This window comes from Penaeus japonicus, unplaced genomic scaffold, assembly GCF_977035675.1.
Source record: "Penaeus japonicus unplaced genomic scaffold, GWHDUDI00000001_assembly GWHDUDI00000018, whole genome shotgun sequence".
NCBI lineage: Eukaryota > Metazoa > Arthropoda > Malacostraca > Decapoda > Penaeidae > Penaeus > Penaeus japonicus.
The window spans coordinates 20139632-20166396 of NW_028234420.1; the positions used below are offsets into that span (position 1 = coordinate 20139632).

The following is a 26765-nucleotide window of genomic DNA, read 5'->3' on the forward strand; positions in this document are numbered from 1 at the left end:
CCATACTGACAATGGGCTGGAGGTTTCATCTGATGAGTAGAAATGCTGAAAGTTAAGCACTCCTTCTCCATTGCATACCATCCCCAGTCAAATGGCGTAGTGGAACGCAGTAACAGAACTGTGAAGGATGCCCTAGCTGTTTTGGTCCAACGATCCCCATCGCAGTGGCCCCTCCACTTGCCTGCTGTTCGTTTGGCTCTCAATACTGCACTACACCATTCTGTTGGCGACTAACCCCTGTATTTGCTAACAGGAAGAATGGCTCTTTTCTCAAAGGGATTGACCAACCTCCAAACGGTGGACTCAGGACTTATGATGCAGCATCTTGCTGATGTTCGCCGTCTAGCAATGAGTGTGAACCAAGCAGTAAGGGAATCTAATAAGGCTGCCTACGATCAGAGAACAAAGACTCCACCTGACCTAGATGAGGGATCACTCGTGATGCGAAAAGTACAAGGACCAAGGGGACCACTCAGTGACATTTGCCGTGTTCTCAGGAAACTCGGGCCACTCACTCTAGATGTGCTGGACCTGGTGCCACATAATCGAGAGGTCAGAGTACACATGAACCAGCTAAAGGTGTATGTCCCATCAGCAGAATTGGACTATGCTGAAGAAGAGGACCAAATACCAGGGCCCATGTAATTTTATTCAGATATTTATCAACTTCTTTTTGTAAGTAATAAATAATGAGACTCAAACATTCCAGCTACTTAAACTGTTCATGCCCAGGTCAAAGTTGTCTCCTTTAAACATTTTGTCTGTTTATAACTGATTTTATTATATAGTTGAAAATCATAAGGTGACTTCTCATGGAGCTTATTTAGTCTTGTGATTTAACATTCCAATCCATTTTATAGCGGTTTTCAAGATAAATTTTACAATTTTACTTTCAGTCCATTTTTAACATAAAAATTCTAGGTCAATTTCTTAAGCATTCGTGCTGGAACTCATTATTCATATTCTATATAACATACTGACTTTACCCTATTTACTAGTTTAACATGGTGCCTTGTATTTTTTATTATTTTTGAACTGTTCTTGTTTAAAGTTGATATATCTTAAATTGTGTTTTTGGTATTCTCTTCTACTTCAGCTTATCTTAAGTCAGTTTATAATGTGAAGTTTTTGTAAAATGTACTTTTATATGGTTTTAACGGTATTCTCTTTTCAGAAGTGCCAGCGTGTGATAGGTCGGAGCAAATCTGAGAGTGAATGTTATAGGTCGTGCTCATCTGTATCATGAGGCAACTTGTTAAGGTCCGCTGAGCTGTCACTTTCATTTACCCCCCCTCCCCTATGAGGAGTTATAGTAGATCCAGCGAACCACTACTGCTGTTGCGCATCACGCCTCGCACTTGTCACGGCCCTCAGCAAGCGCCTTTATTTAAACACATATCAACCAGCCAATTAGCTTCCGACTTGTTGGAGGTGCACTGGGGGGGTAACTCCCTCCCCCTCATAGCCCCCCAATATTTTCGGCAAGGAAGGGCAGTCTTGCCTGGGCCTTGCGAGTTATTGGCTGGTGTGTAGGTAATACCCTCGACCTTGCTACCGATATTCGTGTGACACTTATGTGATTTATTATTAATTCTATCGCAATCAAGGGAATTAATAAACTTGTGAAACTTCCGGTGCATATTATTTATTTAATAACCAGCCCGTCACCAAGCCAAGGACCGGGCAAGGCTCGCTAACGACCTCCAGGGTTGTTACGCTACAAGGGTTTTCTTCACCCAGCACTCTGGTGATGCTAACTCTTTAATTTCCTTTTCTCTATTTGCAACAAATATATCTTTCTTGCTTAAGTCACCTTTGATCCATGACAAGGCAATTGTGGATTCGCTCCAACACATAACTTTAGTTCTACTGTCTAAATGTAGGGAATTTTTTACAAAATTTACCAATCTACTACACAAGAGATCACCCATTAACTCTAAACGTGATAATGTTAATGCCTTTATTGGTGCAACATAACTAATGAGACCTTAAATGAGCTATTGTCCACAGGTACACACAGATACACACAGATACACACATGCGCCATATCCTTTCTCAGAGGCATCACCAAACCCGTGCAACTCAATATTATCCTTCAGATCAACCCAAAGCATACCTGGAAAATCATTTCTATCCACATGAAATGCATTGAAACTTTGATTACTATGAATGCACTTTTGAAACTTTACTTTTCACTCTAAGGGCAATTCTTCATCCCACTTTAACTTTAATTTCCACACCTCTTGAAATAGAATCTTACCATACATGATGAATGGACTTATAAGACCTAAAGGGTCAAACATCTTTGCTATTATACTTAGAATACTTCGTTTGGTGTGGGCTACTTCTACACTGTCATCAGTTTTTCTACAATCAAAGAAGGTATCTTGTACATTACACCACCTCAACCCTAACACACTACTTGACTCATCACCATCATGTATGTGATACACACTATATTTTGACTTAGAAGTAATTGACATACAGTTTGAAACTAGCTTGGTAAGATCCATGCTACAATCTGCCAGTATATTACGTGCGTCACAGAACTTATCATGGGCATCCTTAACTGAATCTGCCCCACTCAACCAATTATCTGTGTACATATCAGTCTTTAGTTCTTGGACTACTTTGCTTTGAGGATACTTAGGAAGATGGGTTTTGATTGTGGCATTCAAAAGAAAGGGACTAGATGTATTGCCAAAGGGGACACGGTTGAACCTCATGTGTCTTATGGTGCCATCCTCTTTAGGCAGCAAAAACCTATGCATATCCTTGTCTTCCTTGCGTACATTTATTTGCAGAAATGCCTTTTTTATATCTGCAGTTATAGCAATGGGCCAACGACGAAAGCGTACTAAAACTTCAACTAAATCTGGGTTAAGTGAAGGGCCAGAATAAAGACAGTCATTTAAAGAAACACCATTAAAGCAGGAGGCTGAGGCATCAAAGACACGTCTTATCTTAGTGCTACTACTATTTAACTTTATCACAGGATGGTGAGGCATGTAGTATACAGGATTTACATTTGAAATTTCATTACTAGGTACTTCTTCTATTATGATTTCATCCTCATAACTAGCAAACACCTTGAGATAATCTTTCTTTAATTCTTTATCTTTATCAAGCTTTACTTGTAACCTATTAAGTCTCCTCCTCGTAACACTTTCATTATTTGAGTTTACCTTGACTGAATCATTCTTCCACGGCAGTGCAATCTCGTATCTATCAGCTTTAAACTGTACAGTATTCTTAAATTCCTGCATTACTTTTGAGTCACTATTATCTTGCACTACATCCTTTGGCTTAATTCCAACAATTTCTAAATCTCAAAACTCACACAAGTCAGAATCAGACAGGGGGGAAATACACAAAAGCTGTGTTTCAGAATACCTGGAGGTGGTGTGAGCAGACTCAGGTAACCTTCCTGAGATGGACCTCATGGCCACAACACACTCCTTCTGGATGGCATCTGCTGCTGAAATTAATGTCCAGTAGTAATCAAGACCAATTAACACATCCATCACCATGGGGGAGGCACTGTTGTAATCATCTGCTAATTCAACATGGGAGAAAGAATTTAACACATGGTTAGGCACAACAGGTCTCACAAGAGGCTGACAAATCTTAGGAATTTCAGCTGTAATGACAGAAACATCATTATCTTTATCTAACATACTTAATTTGAAAACATTTCTATGTTCATCTTTTCCAGCACTGTGACCCCCAAAACTAGAATAAGGAATTGGGGTGCTGGTTAGCCATTGTGGTTTGCATTTCTTAACAAAACTACTACTTATATAACTTTTATCAGCCCCATTATCAAACAACACTTAAGCTGTAACAACCCTACCATCAGTACCACTTACTTTTACCTTGGCTGTCTGTAAGACTGTACAACTACCACCTTGACTAGACATGAGTGTTATGTTGTCCGACTTCTGACCCTTGTTGACTTATTGCCACATATGAGGTTATTGTAGTTTCCTTTGGAGCTTGCACACTTTATCTGAGCCTTGCAGAATCTTGAAGAGTGTCCACTGTTAAGGCACTTAAAGCAGACACCTAGACTTCTAATCTTCTTACCTCGTTCCTGTCCACTTAACTTCTGCACATTGAAGCAGTTTTCAGACTTGTGTTTCTTCTTACAAAAACAGCAGACAGGAGGTTCCTGTTTAGACGAGGTATGAAGGGCTACAGCAGAAAACTTCTTCTCCTTAGGGGCACTACTTTCGGTCTTTCCCTCAGCAACATTCTTCTTTCCTCTGTAATCTTGAGATCTCCTTATACAGGAAGTCGAGGAGAAAGTCTAAATCACTCTCACGTCCATCCACATCTCTAGCCCACTCTAGCCACAGGTCGCGAGGCAAACGGGAGAGGATAATTGAAATGAGGAACACTTCACACTGCTTCCCAGTGACGCCTAATGCTTCTAACCTGCGGACGTGTGTAAGAATTTCATCACGAAGCTTCCACAGCTGCGTCACTGTCTTTTCACCACTCGTACTTATGTTAAGTTTACCATTCAGAAGAGCTTGGACATGGGTAAAGATGATTCTTTCTTTCCTGCCGTATCTCTCTTACAGTAGATCACATGCCACTTGATAATTAGCACTTGTGTAGGCCAATCCTTTAACCACATTCTTGGCATCTCCTTCCAGCAGTGACAATAAATATGCATAACTGCTAATTACTGGAATGTAAGTTGCATCAACGTGGGAAATGAACTGGTCCCAGAATGACTGCCACTGAATAACATCACCCAAAAACTTGGGTAACTTTGTAGTGATGTGCTTCGCCCCAGCCATCCCTCCAGGGAGAAATATACGAGTTCCCCCTTTATCGCCACGAGGGGGAGGAAGCGCTAAGAGATGGCGTTACCCTGGAGGGCTTACCACTTGCTCCCTCCCTGGAAAGGGGCCAATATAACACCCCTGCGAGGCCTGGATCATCAGCAGATGGCCTCTTGCAGATGAGCCCCCAGCTCGGCAAACGCACTGCTCACAACTTGTGCCCTTTTGGCACTTGTTTTTTTTTTTTTTTTTTTTTTTTTTTTTTTTTTTACTTTTTATGGAATTTTATTGTTGTTTTAAAAGGGTTGCGGCATGGTTAAGTCATGGCCAGCCAAAAGAAGAATACTTTGAATATGGGAGGAGGAGAGACATTTTGTTCTTTGTTGATTGAAATAAATAATAATAAACTTTGATGATCGGAACTTTCTCTTATATCTTTCAAGACCATCTGTAAAACACTGAATTAAGAATGTTTGCCTGACTCTAGCCACGCCTGCTCGGCAATGTCCTGTGTAGAAACTCTTTCTTTCCACATACAAACTGACATACACTCACACACATAAATAACATACATTTTACACGTCTTCTACTGTCTCGCACATACACGGGTGCTGATCCCTTATCAGCTGGTGGCAGCCTACCCCTACTCAGGACAGGATTCACGTTACCATGGATTCAATCGGGAATTTACTTTGGGGCAAGGGAATACCTCGGGGAATCACTACAGCTCGCATTATTGGTGAACAGCGGTGGGGATCGAATGTTTCAGGCAAGCATTGACCGTAATTTCAGGCATTTCTTTGTCTTTACAGGTTCATTTTTAGGAATTAACATTTGACTAGACCTCCCATTGATTTTGCCTATATTCGCACGGCGAAGGCTTCTTGCAGAGGGGCAGACCTGATAATGTCAAATTGTTCGATAACGCCGTAAACTGGGAAGAGTCTAAAGCAAAATTGTGGGCTAAATTCAGGGGACATGTTTTGCCACCGATGTTAATTTTGTAATTACTTGAAGGATATAAGACCGATCAAGCTCCTCTGGATTTTTAAGTTATTTTAGAAGCAATATTTTTTAAGGTTTTTATGAGTATCCCGGAGCCATAAGGGATTCCGACGAATTAATCAGGAGGGTATTTTTAAAAAGGTTGTCCATTCTGGTTGAGGGAAGCGTTTGTACTAAAAAGATGGTTTGTTGTCCGAGATTATCGATGCTTCTCGGAGGATTTAGAATCTTCGAGTTGGGGTAAAAAGTGAAGGTAATGTGATATGATTTTTTTTTGGACCACCTCATATTCTGGTTACAGATCCTGGGGGCGAATTTAATTTTTTTTTCTCAAGTATGTGAAATATTGAAAATGAAGTTGGGATATTTCACGACTTTCCATCTCCAGGCTAATGGGATAGTAGGAAAAAAAAGTAACAACATTGTAAAGATGCCCTGGCTACTCAGGTGGGGGACCTTGTCCTCGTCAGAGAATACGCCCGCCGGACAGGAGTTACGGCCGAGCTCTTGGTTCCCGGTGGCGTGGCCCTGTGCGAGAAGAAATGGGTAAGCCCTGTCACTTTCATTTGCCAGTTGATGCAGCCGCCTTACCGAGAAAACCGTTACCATTGTAACCAGATGAAGCGGTATGTACTACAAAAGGAGCTAGTTTTTCCCCGAGACTGATGCGGACGTGAGTGACGTCCTCGAGGATGGAACTGAGGTTCCCGGTGTTGCTGTTATGAGTGACCGGGAGTAAAACAAGGATCAACCGCCTAACCAGGTATTGACCCTTTATAGTGTAGCTGATCTTTGTTTTTTTTAGAAGCGAGATTGTCACAAGGGGAAGGGCTAACGTGGAAGTTTCGCCCTGTAAGCTGTTGGCAGTGGGTTATCCCTGTTTGATGGCTCCCTTTTACGGTGTTCCTGGTATGAGTAACCGGGAGTAAAACGAGGATCAACTGCCTAAAGTAGGTATTGACCTCCTAAGGTGTAGTTTATTTTTCAGACGTAAGACTGCTGCAATTGCTCGTCTTTAAGGAAGGGCTAACGTGGAAGTTTCGCCCTGTAAGGTGTTAGTGGGTTATCCCTGATGTCGTCTTTAAGGAAGGGCTAACGTGGAAGTTTCGCCCTGTAAGGTGTTAGTGGGCTATCCCTGATGTCGTCTTCAAGGAAGGGCTAACGTGGAAGTTTCGCCCTGTAAGGTGTTAGTGGGTTGTCCCTGATGTCGTCTTCAAGGAAGGGCTAACGTGGAAGTTTCGCCCTGTAAGATATTAACAGTGGGTTATCCCTGATTGTGATGGTATTCCTGTGTGATGGCTCTCTTTTTACTTTAATTCTAGTTTAAGGTTAATTTTAAGTTTGATTTCGTTTTAGGGTTGGGTACTTTTGATGTTTCAGCCTGTTTTTATTTTTTTCTGAATTGCTATTTTTATTAATTTATTTTATTAATGGTGGCTGATTTTGAAAGGTCGTGGTTCTCTCTCCTTTCCATATTTTTACAAGTTCATTCTTTTGCCTGGATGATGATTTAACTGTGCTCAGCATTAAAACCCCTTTTTTTATTTTTCCAGTTCATTATTTAGTCCACAGGCCTTGGCAATGCGGCCTGTGAACTTCGAGGGGGAGGAGTTGTAGTGATGTGCTTCGCCCCAGCCATCCCTCCAGGGAGAAATATACGAGTTCCCCCTTTATCGCCACGAGGGGGAGGAAGCGCTAAGAGATGGCGTTACCCTGGAGGGCCTACCACTTGCTCCCTCCCTGGAAAGGGGCCAATATAACACCCCTGCGAGGCCTGGATCGTCAGCCTGTTCATTGCCATGGGTATCCATGGCAATGAACAGGCTGACAAACTAGCCGGGTCGACTGATGATGTGGAGCTTGGTATTGTCCGCACAGATCTCAGGTGTTTTGTCTCTTTTATAAAAGCAAAAATCCATCTCCTGTGGCAGAGTGAGTGGACCGACCTCACCATAACCAACAAAAACAAAGAAAAGATTGAAATGTGGGACACAGCCCACAGAAGAAACAGAAGGGAGGAGGTGGTGTTGGCCCGACTGAGGGTCAATGCCGCACATTTAACCCACCTCACTCCCTACATCAAAAAAAAATTACCTCCACAATGTGACCACTGTCATAGACACCTCTCAGTGGCACATATTCTGGTATTCTGTCAAAAACACCATAACAAAAGACAGAATATAAAAAACTACTTTCAAATCAAAAATATTGAATTAAATATAAAAAATCTACTATCAGATAATGAAAAAATAATAAGTAAAGTAATCACTTTTTTAAAGGAGACAAAACATTATGACCTATAGATTGATAAAATAAAATGGAATCATTGGCTTAATAACCTTGGCTTGTGCCGCTGGTTGATAGCCAATAAATCCAACAAGTAAGTAAGTACTGGATCGTCACACACTCGTGTATGAGATTTTATGCCTCACACCTTGCTCCTATAAACACAGCAGCAACTAAAACATAAGTCTTGTGACATCGGAGATACCCTGGGTTCCGGGGCCTCTGGTCTTGCTCGGCATTAGCTGTTTCTGTGTTTCCTTAAAGTAAAATAGTCGAGTAAACGCTGTATTCAGACCCTTTGCACATTTTGTGCCTTGCCTGCACCTTCAGTGCTTTGTTTTTGAAGGTAGCACGAGACTACAGTAAAAGTAGTCGGCCCCCACCCCAGACCCGCAGCACTCTTCTACCTCAGGGTAGCCCTTACGGGCTGTGACCCCTGGGTAGGGAGGCCCAGTAGTCTGGGGCGTCCTTTGGGCGCAACTTTTCTCTCTCCCTGAATTTTTCTATTCTTCTGTGTGACTTTCCTGAGCCTACGGGAGTCTCCTTGTGAGCTCCTGTATTCGCTTGGGGGGTGGGCATTAACTTACCGTCCCTCGCACTAGGCAGGTTCGGCGGTAGGAAGGTGCCTTACATACAACTCCGATCCCTTAGTCGGTACTGGAGAACGCAACCAGGCTTCCGCTAAGGGGGGGTGAGGACGCTTAACAGAAAGACTTGTTTTTTATTATCCTCTCTTAGCTATTGGGAATAGGTTGATCCAACAGTTAAGGGAAAGGTAGTTCTCTCAGGACAACGGGCTTTGGCCCAGGGTTCGGACCTGGTCCGACACCCAGTATGATTGATACCCCGGCTACCCTTCCTCCTCCCCAAGGAGGAGGGGCGACTCAGAACCATTCTAAGACCACTAAGACCAATAATGGAACCCCGACCAATGACCGACCCAGACGACACATTGCTATCCCTCCCCAGAACGCAAGGTGCGTGAACATCCGTTGCATGAATGAAAATCAATCCTTGCAGAACGTCAACCCCTTTATCATTAAGAAGGTCCTTGATGGTCAAGTGGAAGGCGGGTTTGATTTTGTCCGTAAATTGCGAGATGGCAGCCTCCTTGTGAAAGTGCAATTTAAGTCTCAGATTTATGATTTACTTAAACTGACGCAGATTCATGACATTACAGTAGAAGTAACTATTCCTGTTGGCCCAAATACCTGTAAGGGAGTAATCTTTCACAGGGATTTGAGGACAATGGATGAAAGCGAAATTCTTGATGCCATGAATGACCAAAACGTAGTAGACGTAAATTGCATGACCAAAAAAGATGGGAATGCGCGAACAAAGACCGGATTGTGTTTCTTGACTTTTTCTTCACCAAAAATTCCTAGTACAGTTAAAATCGGATATGAGATTGTTCAAGTAAGACCTTATATTCAAAAGCCAATGCGGTGTAATAGATGCCAAAAATTTGGACACACCTCATTAAGACGCATGGATAAGGACACTAACAAATTCACTTGCGGTAAATGTACTGGAGATCACGATACCACTGAATGCACGGAAAAGACACTCAAGTGTGCTAACTGTGGAGGTCCCCATCAGTCAGGCTCTGCTGAATGCAGTAGCCTGAAGAAGGAGACTGAGACATTAGCATACATGAGAGAGCATGATGTTAGCTACCGTGAGGCCAAAAAGAAAGTTAAAGGCTTGACAAGCAAACCCAATACTTCTTACGCCTCAGCAGTAACTAACAATGTTTCCAGTGCAATCAGTGTTAGTCAGCAGCTCGCAGTTAAAGACCAGGAAATTTCCGAATTAAAAGAAACAGTAAAGGACTTGATGAATCAGATTAAAGAATTGAATAAAACAATTAAAGAAATTGCTGAATTAACCCAGCATCTTAAGGAGGACGATACCAAATCACAATCCGGATCGCACCTTCTAGTCCAGGCGACCCCTACTAGGACTTCGCCTGGTTTTTGGTCTACTCGTAAGGGTAGATCATCTTCCGCCGGGCGCATCCCTAGTGGAGGGGAGCAGGCCATGGAGGCTACTGTCTCCAAAAATTCCCGAGAGAGGCCCTCGGGAAGCGAGGGAGAGGAGGAGGCGCCTCCCTCCCAAAAAAAGAAAATAAAAACCAGCGGACAAGGCACTTCCAAACCCCATGAAACGTAATCCACGCGTATACCATTATACAATGGAACTGTCGAAGTCTTAGATCAAAATTAAACTCCCTTAGATTATTAGCCTCACCCTATGCTCCCGATATTATCGTACTACAAGAAAGCCATTTAAACGACCAAGTCTCTGACGAGGTCGTATCGCTAAGAAAAGACCGAGAGGGAAGGGGTGGAGGCGGACTCGCCATGTACATCCACCAGAATCTCCCTTTCATTGAAGTGACGATTAATTCTACTTTGGAACACGTCGCATGCAAAGCAAAATTCAATAACACGTATCTGACTATATGCTCAGCTTACTGTCCACCTGATAAAATGTTAATCTATGATGAGCTTTTTGCTATTCAGGACAGTCTGCCAAACAATAAATTAATTTTAGGTGATTTTAATACTCGTCATACATCATGGGGTTCCCTGCGGGTGAATGGTAGAGGTGAGCAAGTAGTTAAGTTGATCAACGACTCTGATCTGGTTCTTCTAAATGATGGTAGTCCAACGCGAATAGACGATAATACTGGTAATTTGAGCTTTATTGACCTATCACTGGTCTCTTCAACACAAGCAGCCAAGTGCCTGTGGCACACCATTGACGACTCGTTGGGAAGCGATAACCTTCCTATTTGTATTAAATATTCATGCGACACCACGAGGACGCCTTCAGCACCCAAATTTAACGTAAAAAGAGCAGATTGGGTCGCCTTCACAAGGAGCGTCAAGCTCGAAGTTGTTGGAGAAACCATTGATGATAAAGTAAACAATGTTCAAAATTGTATTATAAATGCAGCAATGGCAACCATCCCTAAGACTTCGACAGATAGCGTTAAGCATAGAATTCCATGGTGGACACTAGATTGCCGCAGGGCGCTATGTGAACGAAATAGGGCCTACAGGCTTTTCCATAATAATATCACAAATGAGAACTTTCGCAAATACAAACAAGCGAGAGCTAGGGCTCGAAGAACAATCAGACAAGCCAAAAGAGACTCCTGGCGAAGCTTTGTCTCTACGATCAATAGCAACACTAAGATTTCAGAGGTTTGGTCCACAGTTAATAGAATAAATAGAAAAAAAGTATCAATAAAAATCAGAAACATCACTCACGAGGGAAGAAATTAAGATTCACCTAGAGACATTGCTAACACAATCGCCAGGCAGTTCTCTTATACAAGCAGCTCGGAAAACTACAACCCTGCTTTCCTGACCACCAAGGAAGCATCCGAGCTGCAACCAATTCACTTTGTCACAGGAGATAATTTTGATTACAATAAAGATCTTACAATGAATGAGCTTGTCCGAGCCCTAGAAGCCTGTAGAGGAACATCCCCAGGCCCCGATGAGATTCGATATGAGATAATAAAGCATCTTAATCATGATGACATGATTAAGGGATGTTTTGCGCCGGCAGTTAGGGCCCCAGCACCGCGGCAGAAAGCCGCTGTGCAATAGACTCCATGACCTCACAGATAAAGTCGGTATAGATCTCTCTACCATGGTTCAGTCAAATATAGCACCGTGGGAAGCGCCTAATTTTTCCACTTTTGTAGACTGGCTACCATCAGCCAAAGCCACGGTGTCGGAGGTGGAGGTACGCCAGAGGTTCAGAGAGATCCTAATTAAACATCTTGCCTTTTTTCATTTATATACCGACGGGTCCAAGACAGACGAGTGTGTGGGAGCGGGTGTATGGTCGACTGAATGCCAGTTGAGATTCAGATTGCCAAATCATACATCGATCTTTCTTGCCGAATTATTTGCAATTGATAAAGCTTTAGATTTTGCCTTATCGACGACCCACGATAGAATAGTCATTTTTTCAGACTCGTTAAGTTCAATTAAAGCCATTAATCACTAGAAACCACCTATAATGAAATACAGGGTAATATCATTCGTAAATTGCATAGTACCAATAAATCAATCAAACTGATATGGGTACCTGGACACTCGGGTATCCATGGAAATGAACTAGCCGGGTCGACTGAAGATATGGAGCCAGGTATTGTCCGCACAGATCTCAGGTGTTTTGTCTCTTTTATAAAAGCAAAAATCCATCTCCTGTGGCAGAGTGAGTGGACCGACCTCACAATGAACAACGAAACAAAAGAAGAAATAAAAATATGGGACACAGCCCATAGAAAATACAGAAGAGAGGAGGTGGTGTTGGCCCGCCTCAGGGTAAATACAACAAGATTAACCCACCTCACTCCCTACATAGAAAAAAAATTCCCTCCTCAATGCCAACACTGCAATAGAATATTATTAATAAAACATATACTTACAACATGCAATCAATACAATAACCAAAGACAAAAAATTAAAAATTATTTACAAATTAAAAATCTTAAATTAAATATAAAAAATCTACTATCTGATAATGAAAAAATAATAAGTAAAGTAATCACTTTTTTAAAGGAGACAAAACTTTATGACCTTCTATAGATTGATAAAATAAAATGGAATCATTGGCTTAATAACCTTGGCTTGTGCCGCTGGTTGATAGCCAATAAATCCAACAAGCAAGCAAGCTGGATCGTCAGCAGATGGCCTCTTGCAGATGAGCCCCCAGCTCGGCAAACGCACTGCTCACAACTTGTTCCCCTTTTGGCACTTGTTTTTTGTTTTGTTTTTTTACTTTTTATGGAATTTTATTGTTGTTTTAAAAGGGTTGCGGCATGGTTAAGTCATGGCCAGCCAAAAGAAGAATACTTTGAATATGGGAGGAGGAGAGACCTTTTGTTCTTTGTTGATTGAAATAAATAATAATAAACTTTGATGATCGGAACTTTCTCTTATATCTTTCAAGACCATCTGTAAAACACTGAATTAAGAATGTTTGCCTGACTCTAGCCACGCCTGCTCGGCAATGTCCTGTGTAGGAACTCTTTCTTTCCACATACAAACTGACATACACTCACACACATAAATAACATACATTTTACACGTCTTCTACTGTCTCGCACATACACGGGTGCTGATCCCTTATCAGCCGGTGGCAGCCTACCCCTACTCAGGACAGGATTCACGTTACCATGGATTCAATCGGGAATTTACTTTGGGGCAAGGGAATATCTCGGGGAATCACTACAACTTGACGTTCACAGCTGCTTGACTATCTTGGGACACTACATCTTGCGCGTCGGCCGCTACTAATTCTTTAACTTTGCCTTCAGCTAGTATCCAAAATTTGGCACACTGTGTTCGAAATTCATGGGCATCATCCAATACTTGATCGAGTTCATTATCTTCTACAACACTCAAATTCTTGTACTTCGGCAAACTTCTCTAGTCTTTTGTCATATTGCTTGATGGCATCAGGTTTAGCAAGGATATCACCTATGGCCTCAGAGCTCTTGTCAGCCAGCCTTTACACGCACATCTTGCCTTTTTTATCTTCTTCATCTTGTATTCACTGCACTGAAACTAGTTTATTATGTTCTTTACCTTGTCGGGATCTTGTTCCCGGGTCTAGGCACCACAAATGTGGGGTTTTCTTGCATATTCGTGCAGTAAATAAAGATGTTATTTGTGCTAGCCATTTAAACACATGGTGTTGTTGTGCGTCTGCTAATTTATTCAGAAAATTATATTGATGTAAAATTATTTACACTTCTGTTTCAATGCAGTTAAAGTATATAGTCTTCATAATGTAAATACATACACCTGATAAATGGTGTAACATAAACTAAACATATCTTTCTTGTAGTAAATAAGCGTAAAATATAAAAACATCAAATATTGGTGGATCATGGGAGACATTACGTATGTCAAAGAAAACGGACCCACCGTTCGGGGGGACTTAACTAAACTTTTTTAGTCATAAATTTAACAAGAACCATTCTGATAATCGTTATATTAGAAAAAAAAATGAATTGAGAAAAGGGAGGGGAAAGAAAAAGATAATTAAACTATTAAACAAAATACTAAAAATACAAATGATGATAAAAATACAAAGTAGAACTATTCTGATGATAAAAACGACTATAGTTAAATGTGCTGATTGGAATTGAGGGAAAATGGAATTGAGAGAAAAAGGGTGATAGAGAGAGAAAATAAAACGATCCTAAAAATACCAAATATGATAAAAATAAAAATAAAACTATTATAATAATAAAAAGGTTATACTTAAATGCGCTGATTACCATTGTATTAGAGCAAAAAGGAATTAATAGCAAAAAGGGGGAAGAAAAAAAAAATAACGATCTCCAATAAACCACAGATGATAAAAATAAAAATTAGAACCATTTTGATAAGGAAAATGACAATAGTTAGATACACTGATTATCGTTATATTTGAGAAAAAAAAAGGAATTGAGAGAGAAAGGGAAAATAAAAAATGGAATTACTAAATACGATGAAAATGAAAAGTACTATAATTATATGCAGATATTATCCCTATATTAGAGCAATAAGGAACTGAGAGAGGAAAGGGGGAAGAAAAAAACAACAACTACTAAATACGATAAAATAAAAAAAATAAAAACATGACAAATATACAAATTAGAACCATTCTGGTAATGGAAAGGGTTGTAGCTAAAATAGCTAAAAATACCAAAGATGATAGAAATACATATTAAGGCCATTCTGATAATGAAGAGGATTACAGTTAAATGCGCTGATTATCGTTATATCAAAGGAAACGGGAATTGAGAGAAAAAGGGTAAATAAAAAAAAATAAAAATGCAAGTAATATATACGACCTGAAATTACGAAAAAATGATTAAAATACATATCAGAGCCATTCTGATAATGAAAAGGATTATAGCTAAATACGCTGGTTATCGTTATATTAGAGTAAAAGGAATTAAGAGAAAAAAGGGTAACTAAAAAAAAAATGCAAATAATATATACCATCCTGAAAACCCTAAACATGATTAAAATACATTTTAGAGCCATTCTGATCATGAAAAGGATTAATGTTAAATAAACTGATTGCTGTTATATTAAAGGAAAAAGGATTTGAGAAAAAAAGGGTAAATAAAATATACGATCCTGAAAATCCCAAAAAATGATTAAAATACATATCAGAACCATTCTGATAATGATAAAGGATTATAGATAAATACGCTGATTATCGTTATATTAGACCAAAAAGGATTTCAGAGAAAAAAGGGTAAATAAAAAATACAAGTAATATATACAATCCTGAAAAAAAAAATTAAATACATATCAGAGCAATTCTGATAATGAAAAGGATTATAGATAAATACGCTGATTAACGTTATATTAGAGCAAAAGGAATTGAGAGAAAAAAGGGTAAATGAAATAAAATTCAAGTAATATATACGTTCCTGAAAATACCATGAAATGATTAAAAAACATATTAGAGCCATTCTGATAATGAAAAGGATTACAGTGAAATACGGTGATTATCGTTATATTAAAGGAAATAGGAACTGAGAGAAAAAAAAAAAGTAAAAAATGCCCAAAAATGATTAAAATACATATTAGAGCCATATTGATTTTGAAACGAATTATACTAAATACGCTGATTATCGTTATATTAAAAGGAAAAGGAATTCAGAGACACAAGGGTAAATTTTAAAAAATACAAGTAATATATACAAACCTGAAAATCCCAAAAGATGATTAAAATAAAATATCTCGTTATATTAGAGCAAAAAGGAATTGAGAGAAAAAGGAAAAGTAAAAAAAAAAAAAAAATGCAAGTAATATATACTATCCTGAAAATACCAAAAAATTATTAAAATACATATTACAGCCATTCTGATAATGAAAAGGTTTCTAATTAAATGCGCTGATTATCGTTGTGTTAAAGGAAAAAGGAATTGAAAGAAAAAAGGGTAAATAAAAAATATATATACCATCCTGAAAATACCAAAAACTGATTAAAATAAATATTAGAGCTATTCTGATAATGAAAAGGATTACAGTTGAATGCACTGATTATCGTTATATTAAAGAAAAAGGAATTGAGAAAAAAAGGGTAAATAAGAAAAAAAAAAAAATGCAAGTTATATATACGATCCTGAAATTACCCAAAAATTATCAAACTATATATTAGAGCCATTCTGATAATGAAAAGGATTACAGTTAAATGCGCTGATTGTCATTATATTAAAGGAAAAGAGAATTGAGGGAAAAAAGGGTAAAAAAAATATATATAATATATATATATGTAATATATACGGTCCTAAAAATCCCCCCAAAATATTAAAATACATATCAGAGCCATTCTGTCAATGAAAAGGATTATAGCTAAATACGCTGATTATCGTTATATCAGAGCAATAATGAATAGAGAGAAAAAGGGTAATTAAAAAAAGCAAGTAAAATATACGATCCTGAAAATATCAAAAAAAGGATTAAAATACATATTAGAGCCATACTGATCAAGAAAAGGATTAAACTAAATACGCTGATTATCGCTATATTAAAAGGAAAAGGAATTCAGAGAACAAGGGTAAATTTTTAAAAATGCAAGTAATATATACGAACCTGAAAATACCAAAAGATGATTAAAATACATATCAGAGCCATTCTTATAATGAAGAGGATTATAGCTAAATACGCTGATTATCGTTATATTAGAGCAAAAAGGAATTGAGAGAAAAAGGAATAAATAAAAAAATGCAAGTAATATATACGATCCTGAAAATACCAAAAAATTATTAAAATACATATTAGAGCCATTCTGATAATGAAAAGGATTCTAATTAAATGCGCTGATTATCGTTATGTTAAAAGAAAAAGGAATTGAGAGAAAAAAGGGTAAATAAAAAAAATGCAAGTAATATATACCATCCTGAAAATACCAAAAACTGATTAAAATAAATATTAGAGCTATTCTGACAATGGAAAGGATTACAGTTAAATGCGCTGATTATCGTTATATTAAAGAAAAAAGGAAATGAAAGAAAAAAGGGTAATTAAAAAAAATACAAATAAAACATACGATCCTGAAAATACCAAAAATAGGATTAAAATGCATATCAGAGCAGTTCTGATAATGAAAAGGGTTATAGCTAAATACGCTGATTGTCGTTATATTAAAGAAAAAAGGAAATGAAAGAAAAAAGGGTAATTAAAAAAAATACAAATAAAACATACGATCCTGAAAATACCAAAAATAGGATTAAAATGCATATCAGAGCAGTTTTGATAATGAAAAGGGTTATAGCTAAATACGCTGATTGTCGTTATATTAAATAAAAAAGAAATTGAGAGAAAAAAAGTGTAAAGAAAAAAGTAATATATACGATCCTGAAAATACGAAAAATGATTAAAATACATATCAGAGCCATTCTGATAATGAAAAGGATTATAGCTAAATACAGTGATTTTCGTTATATTTGAGCAAAAAGGAATTGAGAGAAAAAAAGGGTAAATAAAAAAATGCAAGTAATATATACGATCCTGAAAAAACACAGAAAATTATTAAAATACACATTAGAGGCATTCTGATCATGAAAAGGATTACAGTTAAATGCGCTGATTATCGTTATACTAAGGGAATATGGAATTAAATGAAAAAAGGGTGAATAAAAGAAAAACACGATGAATGTGTACGATCCTGAAAAATAATAATAATAATAAAATACATATTAGAGCCATTCTGATAATGAAAAGGATTACAGTTAAATGCCCTGATTATCGTTATATTATACGATCCTGAAAATACCCAAAACTTATTAAAATACATATTAGAACCATTCTGATAATGAAAAGGATTATAGCTAAATACGCTGATTATCGTTATATTAAAAGGAAAAGGAATTCAGAGAACAAGGGTAAATTTTTAAAAATGCAAGTAATATATACGATCCTAAAATCCCAAAAAATAATTAAAATAAATATCAGAGCCATTCTGATAAGGAAAAGGACTATAGCTAAATACGCTGATTATCGTTATATTAGAGCAAAAGGAATTGAGAGAAAAAAGGATAAATAAAAGAAATGCAAGTAATATATACGATCCTAAAAATACCAAAAAATGATTAAAAACATATCAGAGTCATTTTGATAATGAAAAGGATAATAGCTGAATACGCTGATTATCGTTATATTAAAGGAAAAGGAATTAAGAGAAAACAAGGTAAATAAAAAAAATGCAAGTGATATATAAGATTAAAATATATATCAGAGCAGTTTTGACAATGAAAAGGATTGTAGCTAAATACGCTGATTATCGTTATATTAGAGCAAAAAGGAACTGAGAGAAAAAAGGGTCAATAAAAAAAATGCAAGTAATATATACGATCCTGGAAAAACACAGAAAAATATTAAAATACATATTAGAGCCATTCTGATCGTGAAAAGCATTACAGCTAAATGCGCTCATTATCGATATATTTAGGGAAAAAGGAATCGAGAGAAAAAAGTGTAAATAAAAAAAAATGCAAGTAATATATACAATCCTGAAAATACCAAAAAAAGATTAAAATACATATTAGAGCCATTCTGGTAATGAAAAGGCTTACAGTTAAATGCGCTGATTATCGTTATATTAAGGGAAAAGGAATTAAGAGAAAAAAGGGTGAATAAAAGAAAAATACGATGAATGTATCATCATCATAGACGGATGGGTCGAGTACGACCCGCCGTGGCCCCCCGGGTGATAAGATCACGACATTCAACTCTGTTGTTCGCTAGGTGAACGGCCGTTTGGAAACTTCCACACATCACCTCGATGTCGTCAGAGTACCGGGTTTTGGATCTTCCACAGCCTCTGGGCCCGTAAACTCCACCTGTCAGGAGGTCTCGATCTAGTCCGTTGGATCTCAGTATGTGCCCGACAAAACTCATTTTTCTTTCTTTAATGGTGTCCAGTAGCCTATTGCCACAATTGAAACGCCGTAGAACTTCTTCGTCTCTTGTTTTTGTTGTCCAACTGATACGCAGAAACCTGCGGTAACACATAAGTTCGAAACTCTTTATTCTTTTGATGTCTGATTCTTTTAACACCCAGCATTCTGCTCCGTATGTTGCAATAGATAGCACTAAAGATGAAAGTAAGCGTTTATTTGTTGTATGGGGTATGTTCTTGTCTTTTCAAATCTATGTGAGTGATACAGTAGCATTCCTTGCAATTGCTAATCTTCGTTTGATTTCTGGTGTATCATCATATTTGTTGGTGAAAACTGCACCGAGGTATGTAAATTGGTTTACGTTTTCTACTTTTTCACCATTGATCCAAATGTGTTGATTTACTTCGTCCACTGTTTGGCGTCTTGGAACCTTCAGAACCTTCGTTTTCTTAGCGATTAGATATAGTCCAGCCTTTTCACTTTCAATTTTGACTCTTTCCACTAGATCTTTCCCCTAGTGTTTGCAATCAACACTACATCATCAGCGTATCTCAGATTTGTTATAGTTCTTCCACCAACTGAGATGTCTCCTTCGTATTCTTCAAGGACATTTCTCATAATGGATTCTGAATAAATATTGAACAGATGTGGTGATAAGATACAACCTTGTCGGACACCTTGATCAACGTCAAAACAGTCGGTTAGACTATATGTTGTTCGTACTGTAGCCTTTTGTTCATTATACATTGCTTTTATTAATATTATAATGTGATCAGGGAAATCCATTTCCTTCATGTTATTCCATAATATATCATGGCTAACCATGTCAAATGCCTTGGTATAGTCGAAAACATAGGTAGAGATCTTTGGAATGTTCCCTGTTCTTTTCGATCACCCTTTTTAGGTTTAATATTTGATTTCGTGTGCCTGTTCCTGGTTTAAATCCACCTTGTTCTTCTGCAATTTCAACTTTCAATTTGGGTTTCATGCGATTAGCTACGATTTTCAGAAGGATCTTACTGCTGTGGCTGATTAGAGCTATGGTTCGGTTATTACAGCATTGTAAAGTGTCACCTTTTTTGGGAATGGGACAGAAATTCGAGTTTAGCCAGTCAACTTTTCACCATTTTCTCCTGCATTTCTAATCAATTCAGCTGTAATTTCGTCAATTCCAGGACTTTTTCCAAGTTTGAGGGTTTTGATGGCTTCTCGAACTTCGCTGAGAAGCGGTGCTGGTTCCGGATTTCTGTGATGTGAAGTAAGGAGAGCTACATTTGCATTTGGATTGACATCACTTTTGGCATAGAGTTTGCTACAGTATTCCTTCCATCTTTTATTGATTTGTTCGCCATCGCAGAGAATTATACCATCATCATTCTTTACAGTGTCCACTGTTGGTTTGAAATTCTTTGTGATGTTCTTTACGCCTTGGTAAAGGTCCTTTGTTGAATTTGTAATGTGATTTTCTTCAACCTTTTTGCATTGTTCGATGCAGTTCTATTTGTCTTTTCTCATCATTCTTTGAATTTTGGCATTCTGGTTTTTATAAAGAACTGTATCAACAGGTGTGTTTATTCCCTTTACCTTCATCTTCCTTCTATTCTCGACTTCTTGGATTGTTTCATCTGTTATCCATTCTGTGTTCTTTTTCTTCAGGTTAGCGAGTTTTTCCTTTGCTGTGTTGACAAGAATTTTTTTACCTTCTTCCCATAATTCGTTAGGAGTTTTTTCTTCTAGGTCACAGCTTAATAGTGATTCAATTCTGTTGTTTACTTCAATTCTATAATCATCAGTTAACGTATTGTAGTCCAATTTTATTGGGTGAGGGGATTGTTGTAACTTTTTAAATCTAAACTTGATCTCTGCTGTTAGCAATTGGTGGTCAGTGTTGCAATCAGCACTTGGTCTAATTTTAGCGTCTTTTACGCAATTTATCCACTTATGACTGAAACAAATTAAGTCAATTTGTTTTTTTGTTTTTCGGTCAGGAGAAATCCTTTTGTATAAGTGTCTAGGATGGTGTTGAAACATGGTGTTCGCAATGATCAAGTTATTGGAGTCACAGAATTCTATGAATTTTTCTCCTCTTTCGTTTCGCTCACCGAGGCCTTATCTACCACATGATGGGTTGGTTTTGTCTTGTTGTTGTCCAACTTTAGCGTTCATGTCTCTCATAAGGATTTTTATATCACGGTTTGGGACTGAGTCGATGGTTTCCCGTAAGGCATTGTAAAAGGAATCAATCTCTTCGTCACTTGCCAAGCTGGTGGGGGCATAGCACTGAATGATAGTAAGATTATGGGGTTTAGCTTGAAGTCTTGCTTTGATGATTCTGTCATTTACAGGACTGTAACCAATAAGAGCATTCTGTGCTTCTTTAGTTATAATAAATGGGTCACTCCATGCTATAGTTTTCCTTTCATTCCAGAGAAATGCACAAGTCACGTCCTTTGTCCTAAGCTGGCCTTGGCCCATTTCCAGTTAGTTTTCAGAGATGCCTAAGTAGTTTGGATGTTGCCAACTTGTTCATTTCGTTGGTACATACGTGTTAAGAGCTTGTCCTATTCTTTTAATTTTTCTCAACATTTCCATGTTCCAATCTTGAATTTGTTTCGAAATGGGATGTAGGTAGCAGTGGGTGTTTTCCAGTATCGTCGCTTTCCGACCTCACCTGATCATCCACTTAGGGACGCCCCCCTTGGTAATCCACGCGACGGGCGATGTGGCATGAAAATTGCTTTGTTGTTATGGATTCATCAATTTGGAGGGTAGACAGGGACTCCTTCTTACGAAGGAAAAGAACTAAGTAGGGGTCCCAAGTTTCCTTTCTTAGCTCCGCAGTCTCCAGCAAACTTGGAGAGGCATCCTCCGCCACTGATAACATTGCACTGTTGGCGCCAGACATGCGTGATGATCAGGAACCAGAGAAAATGGTTGTCCCACAGAAGCTGCCTGACAACATCCACCATCTGCTGCCAATGGTTTCACCGTGACCCTGGTACGGGCCCTAAGAGTTACTACCAACGTGGGCAGGGTTGGGACAGAAGCAAGTAAGGTAAGGGGTGACTGTACACTCCCCAAAACTCTGGCTCTCCCCCAGCCTGAGTTCCTACCCAGACCATATCGATATATATATACATATCTAATATATTATAATATATATATATATATAGATATATGATATAATATATATATATATATATTATATATGTAAATAATATATATATATGTTATGTATGATATATATATATAATAGATAAGATAGATGATAATAGATAGAAGATAGATAGATAGATAGATAGATTGATAGATAGATAGATTAATAATATATAAATATATTGTATTAATGTATATATATATATATATATATATATAGATATATAGATATTGTCATAAATATATATTTATTACATATATATAGGTAGATAGATAGAATAGGAGAATATGATATTCATGTTCACACATAGCCTATATACATAGATTAAATATGATATATATATATATATATATATATATATATAGATTATATATATATATATACATAAAAACACACAGACACACACTACAAGATAACAAACCGCTATATTTTCCTTACCACTTTGATTTATAATCTGACATCAGTACATCAAGATCCTTGAGAAGATATACCCGCAACGGAAACAAAGATGTGAAGGAAGGCACCTCAGTCCCCAGCGCGTCCTAGCAAAGCAATAAGATATCAACAATGGTAGATAGCACATATAGGAAATAAAATAGATAAACAGTTGAAAGTCCCTGCGGGTGCTAAGGGCTTATAGGAAGACTCAGTAACTCGCTTCTCTACACTGGGTCTGTGTCCGGAGTGATAAGGTGCTGTGGAAGTGCTGAAGTGCTGCTCGGGAACGTGGATGCTCTGTGGAAGGAAAGCGGATCAGCACCTCGTTTGCAGCGGTCCGGGGTGGAGTCGAATGTGTGTGTGGGTGTGTCTGTGTGTGTGAGTGTGTGGTGTGTATATATTACATCGATATATTATATATGTATATATATATATACATATATATATATATCTATATATATAGATATATATATAATAATATATATACTTATATAAACTGTGTGTATAGATAGAATAGAAAATATATGTATAGCAGATATAGTATATATATATGTGTGGTGTGGTTACTTGTGTGTGTGTTTAGTGTGTTCCTGGGACGTATGTATGTTTATGTATGTTTGTGTCCTATTTCTGTGGTTCTTTCATCGTTCTTAGGAATCACCATACTTACTGTAACCCACTCCGACTTAAGGCTAGTGCCAATATAACCCGTCAGCACTATGATCGACTTACAGACAGACAGAATCATCAGTGAGTTCGTGTGGGAGTGGGTTGCGGGGGTTAAAAGTAAGATAAACCGTTGTTAAAAGAACTACAATTTGCATAACAATTTTGGGCATTTTCTCCTTCTGGAATATTCCCCTAACGTTTCTTAGCTTGGCACTTCCGCCATGGATAGTGCTTATTAAGATGTTTGTGTATACGTATACATAGACGTGTCTGGGGTAATTACAGTGCACACACGGTGTTTTCTGCGTGTATGTAATGTGTGTTGTGTGCGTGTGCGCGCGTATACTAGGTAAGCGTGTTGTGTGTATGTGTATGTATTGTGTGAGGCATGTGTCGATATACGCGTGTGGGCTGTATGTGTGTATATACATGTGTTTTTGCGCACCAGGCCCTATGAAGATATAACAACATTTTTACTCTCTTTATAGCTCCCGCTCCAAGCCCTCGCTATTTGGCCTCGACTTTTAGCCGATCTGTCAACATTGCAACAGCAGAGTCATGCATCCCTCCCCCCCCCACCCCCGCCCACCCGAGCCCAGCTCCCAAACGACCGTATCGACTCTCGTGCGACTTTCTCACGCCAACTAGTCTACTCCTATCTTTTATTCCCAGTTTTTTTTTTCCGAGTCCTTTTTTTCTAAAAAAAATATGATATTTCTTCCCTGTATCCCCTTCCTTTCCTATCGCCATTTGCACTTTTTTGTTCTCTAGGTTTCTCGTCTTCTCTCTCCTCGTCCTTCATGATATATATAATAGAAATATATAGATATATATATATATATATATAGTCATATATATATATATATATACATATATAATATAATATTTACATATATATAGAGATATATATATATATACTATAACATATAATATATTTACATAGGTATATATATATAAATATATATATATATAATATATATATATATTGTGTGTGTGTTGGGGGTGTGTGGTGTGTGTGTTGTGTGTGGTGTGTATGTGTGTGTTGTGTGTATATAGATATATGTATATAATATACATATAAAAAAATAATATTTATATATTTATACATATACATATATACATAAATCCACACGCACACACACAACACACACACACACACACAAACACACACACACCCACACAACACACGCACACACACACACACACACACAATATATATATATATATATATATATATATATATAATATATATATATATATATACATATAATATACATATATATATAGATAATATATATATAATAGATATATATATAGATATACATATATCTATCTATCTATCTATCTATATATATATATATATATATATAAATAAATATAATATATATCTATTAATATATAAATAATATATATATATATATATATATATCCACACCCCACACACACTTGTATGTGTGTACGTATACATATAAATGTATCTGCCCCCTCTCACTCTTCTACCGTGCCATCCCATCCCCTCACCCCCTCTTCCCCTCTCCCCCCCCTCTTCCCCTCTCCCCTCTCCCCTCTATCTCCCCTCTTCCCCCCTCTTCCCCCTCTCTACCCCTCTCTCTCCCCTCTCCCCCTCTCCTCCACCTTCTCCCCTCTTCCCCTCTCCCCTCCTCACCCTCTCTCCCCTCTCTCCCCCTCTCCCATCTCTCTCCCCTCTCCCCCTCCCCTCTTCCCTCTCTCTGACCCTCTTCTCTCTTCTCCCAGCTCGCCCCCTCTCATTCCTTCGGTCACCCGCAACCGTAACACCAAGACAGCTGTGCCCCCGCAGTCATGAGCCGATTTTCGGTCACAGCTCGCGCTCCTGCCCAAAATCCATTACAAGTTTGTCAGAATCATCACAAGTTTCGGGGGGAATAACTCTATCACGGCCGCCAAGTGAAGTGGGGGGGGGGGGCAGTCATCTCGGCACCGCTCGTTTGTTAGCCGTGTTTGTCTTTCTTTCTTTTCTTTCTTTCTTTCTCTTGCTAATCTCTCTTTCGTGGTGTCTCGCTTACCTTACCGCGTTCACGTCCTTTTGAATTGCTAGCCCGTCCTTTCCTTCGCGTTTTTTCTTTCGTCTCGTTGTTGGTTTTTTCGGTTTTTCTTCGCTCTCTCTTTCTCCTCTCTCTCTCTCTCTCTCTCTCTCGATCTCTCTCTCTCTCGCTCTCACACGCTCTTCTCTCTCTCTCTCTCTCTCTCTCTCTCTCTCACTCTCTCTCTCTCTCTTTCTCTCTCTCTCTCTCTTTCTTTTCTCTCTTCCCTCTCTCTGTCTCTCTCTCCCCTTCTATCTCTTTCTTCTCTCCTCCCTCCTCTCGCTCTCTTACATTCTTTTTTCCTCTCTCTCCTCTCTCTCTCCTCATCTCTCTCTCTCGCTCTATCAATCTATCTAATCCCATCATCTGCCGCTCTCCCTCTCTCTCTCTCTTTCTTTCCTCTCTCTCTTTATCTCTCACTCTCTCTCTCTCCTCTCTCGATCTATCTAGCTAGCCCCTCGCGCCCTCCTCTCTATCTATCTAGTTATCTATCTAATCGATCTCTATCTCTCTTTATCGATCTATCTCTTCCTCTCTCTCTTTCTATTTATCTATCTTTCTATCATCTATCTATATATTTATCATTAATCTCGCTCTCCTATCTATCTCTATAATTTTCTCTATCCCATTTATATATCAATCTTTCATTTAATCTCTATCTCTCGTTCTCTCTCTATCGATCAATTCCCTTTGTTTTTTGTGTTTATCGATTTATCTATCTATCTATCCTATCTATCTATCATCTATTGATCATTTTATCAATCTCTCTCTCTATCTATCTATCTATCTACTTATCAATCAATCTCAATATCAAGTGATATTGGTCTAAATCTATAACTAGCCCTTACAGAGCCCTATCTTTAGCAGTGCCTGACTAAATACCCTTTCTAACATCAACCGTGGTCCAGCGTAAGGGCCCGAACTTACCCCACCTCGCTAAGCGCAGACACTGACTCACCGGAGCCACCATCGGTGCGTTCTAATAGTTAGAATCATCTACGATTTTGTACCATTATTTTCCTATATATTTCTCTCTTTTTCTTATTTCTTATTTCATTACATTTACCATCAGTTAGTTCATTCATCGGAAGAAAACTGTATTATAGTAACTTTCGATGAGGAAGCGAAAGTATTTTTGTAATCTTATCACCTTGTCATTTCACTTCAGACAGTTTAAAAGATTTGGAAGAGTGAGAGAGAAACAAATTATATATATATGATATATATATAATATTATATAATATATATATAATTATATATATGTATAATATATCTTATATAATATATAATATAAATATATATATATATATATGTATGCATAAATATATATGTATATATATATATATATATATATATATATATATATAGTATATATTAAAGAAGAGAGGAGAGAGAGAGAGAGAGAGAGATAGAGA

The 26765-nt window shown here is 37.9% G+C and overlaps 1 protein-coding gene across 1 annotated transcript; it reads right to left on the bottom strand.

Annotated features, from left to right (window-relative positions):
• Nucleotides 1-1996: 1996 nt before the first annotated feature.
• Nucleotides 1997-5685, bottom strand: LOC147469908 (uncharacterized). Its single transcript, XM_086546748.1, has one exon. It carries the CDS (start codon nucleotides 3264-3266, stop codon nucleotides 2193-2195), a length of 1074 nt encoding a protein of 357 aa, XP_086402874.1. The 5' UTR covers nucleotides 3267-5685; the 3' UTR covers nucleotides 1997-2192.
• Between the last annotated feature and the right edge of the window lie 21080 nt (nucleotides 5686-26765).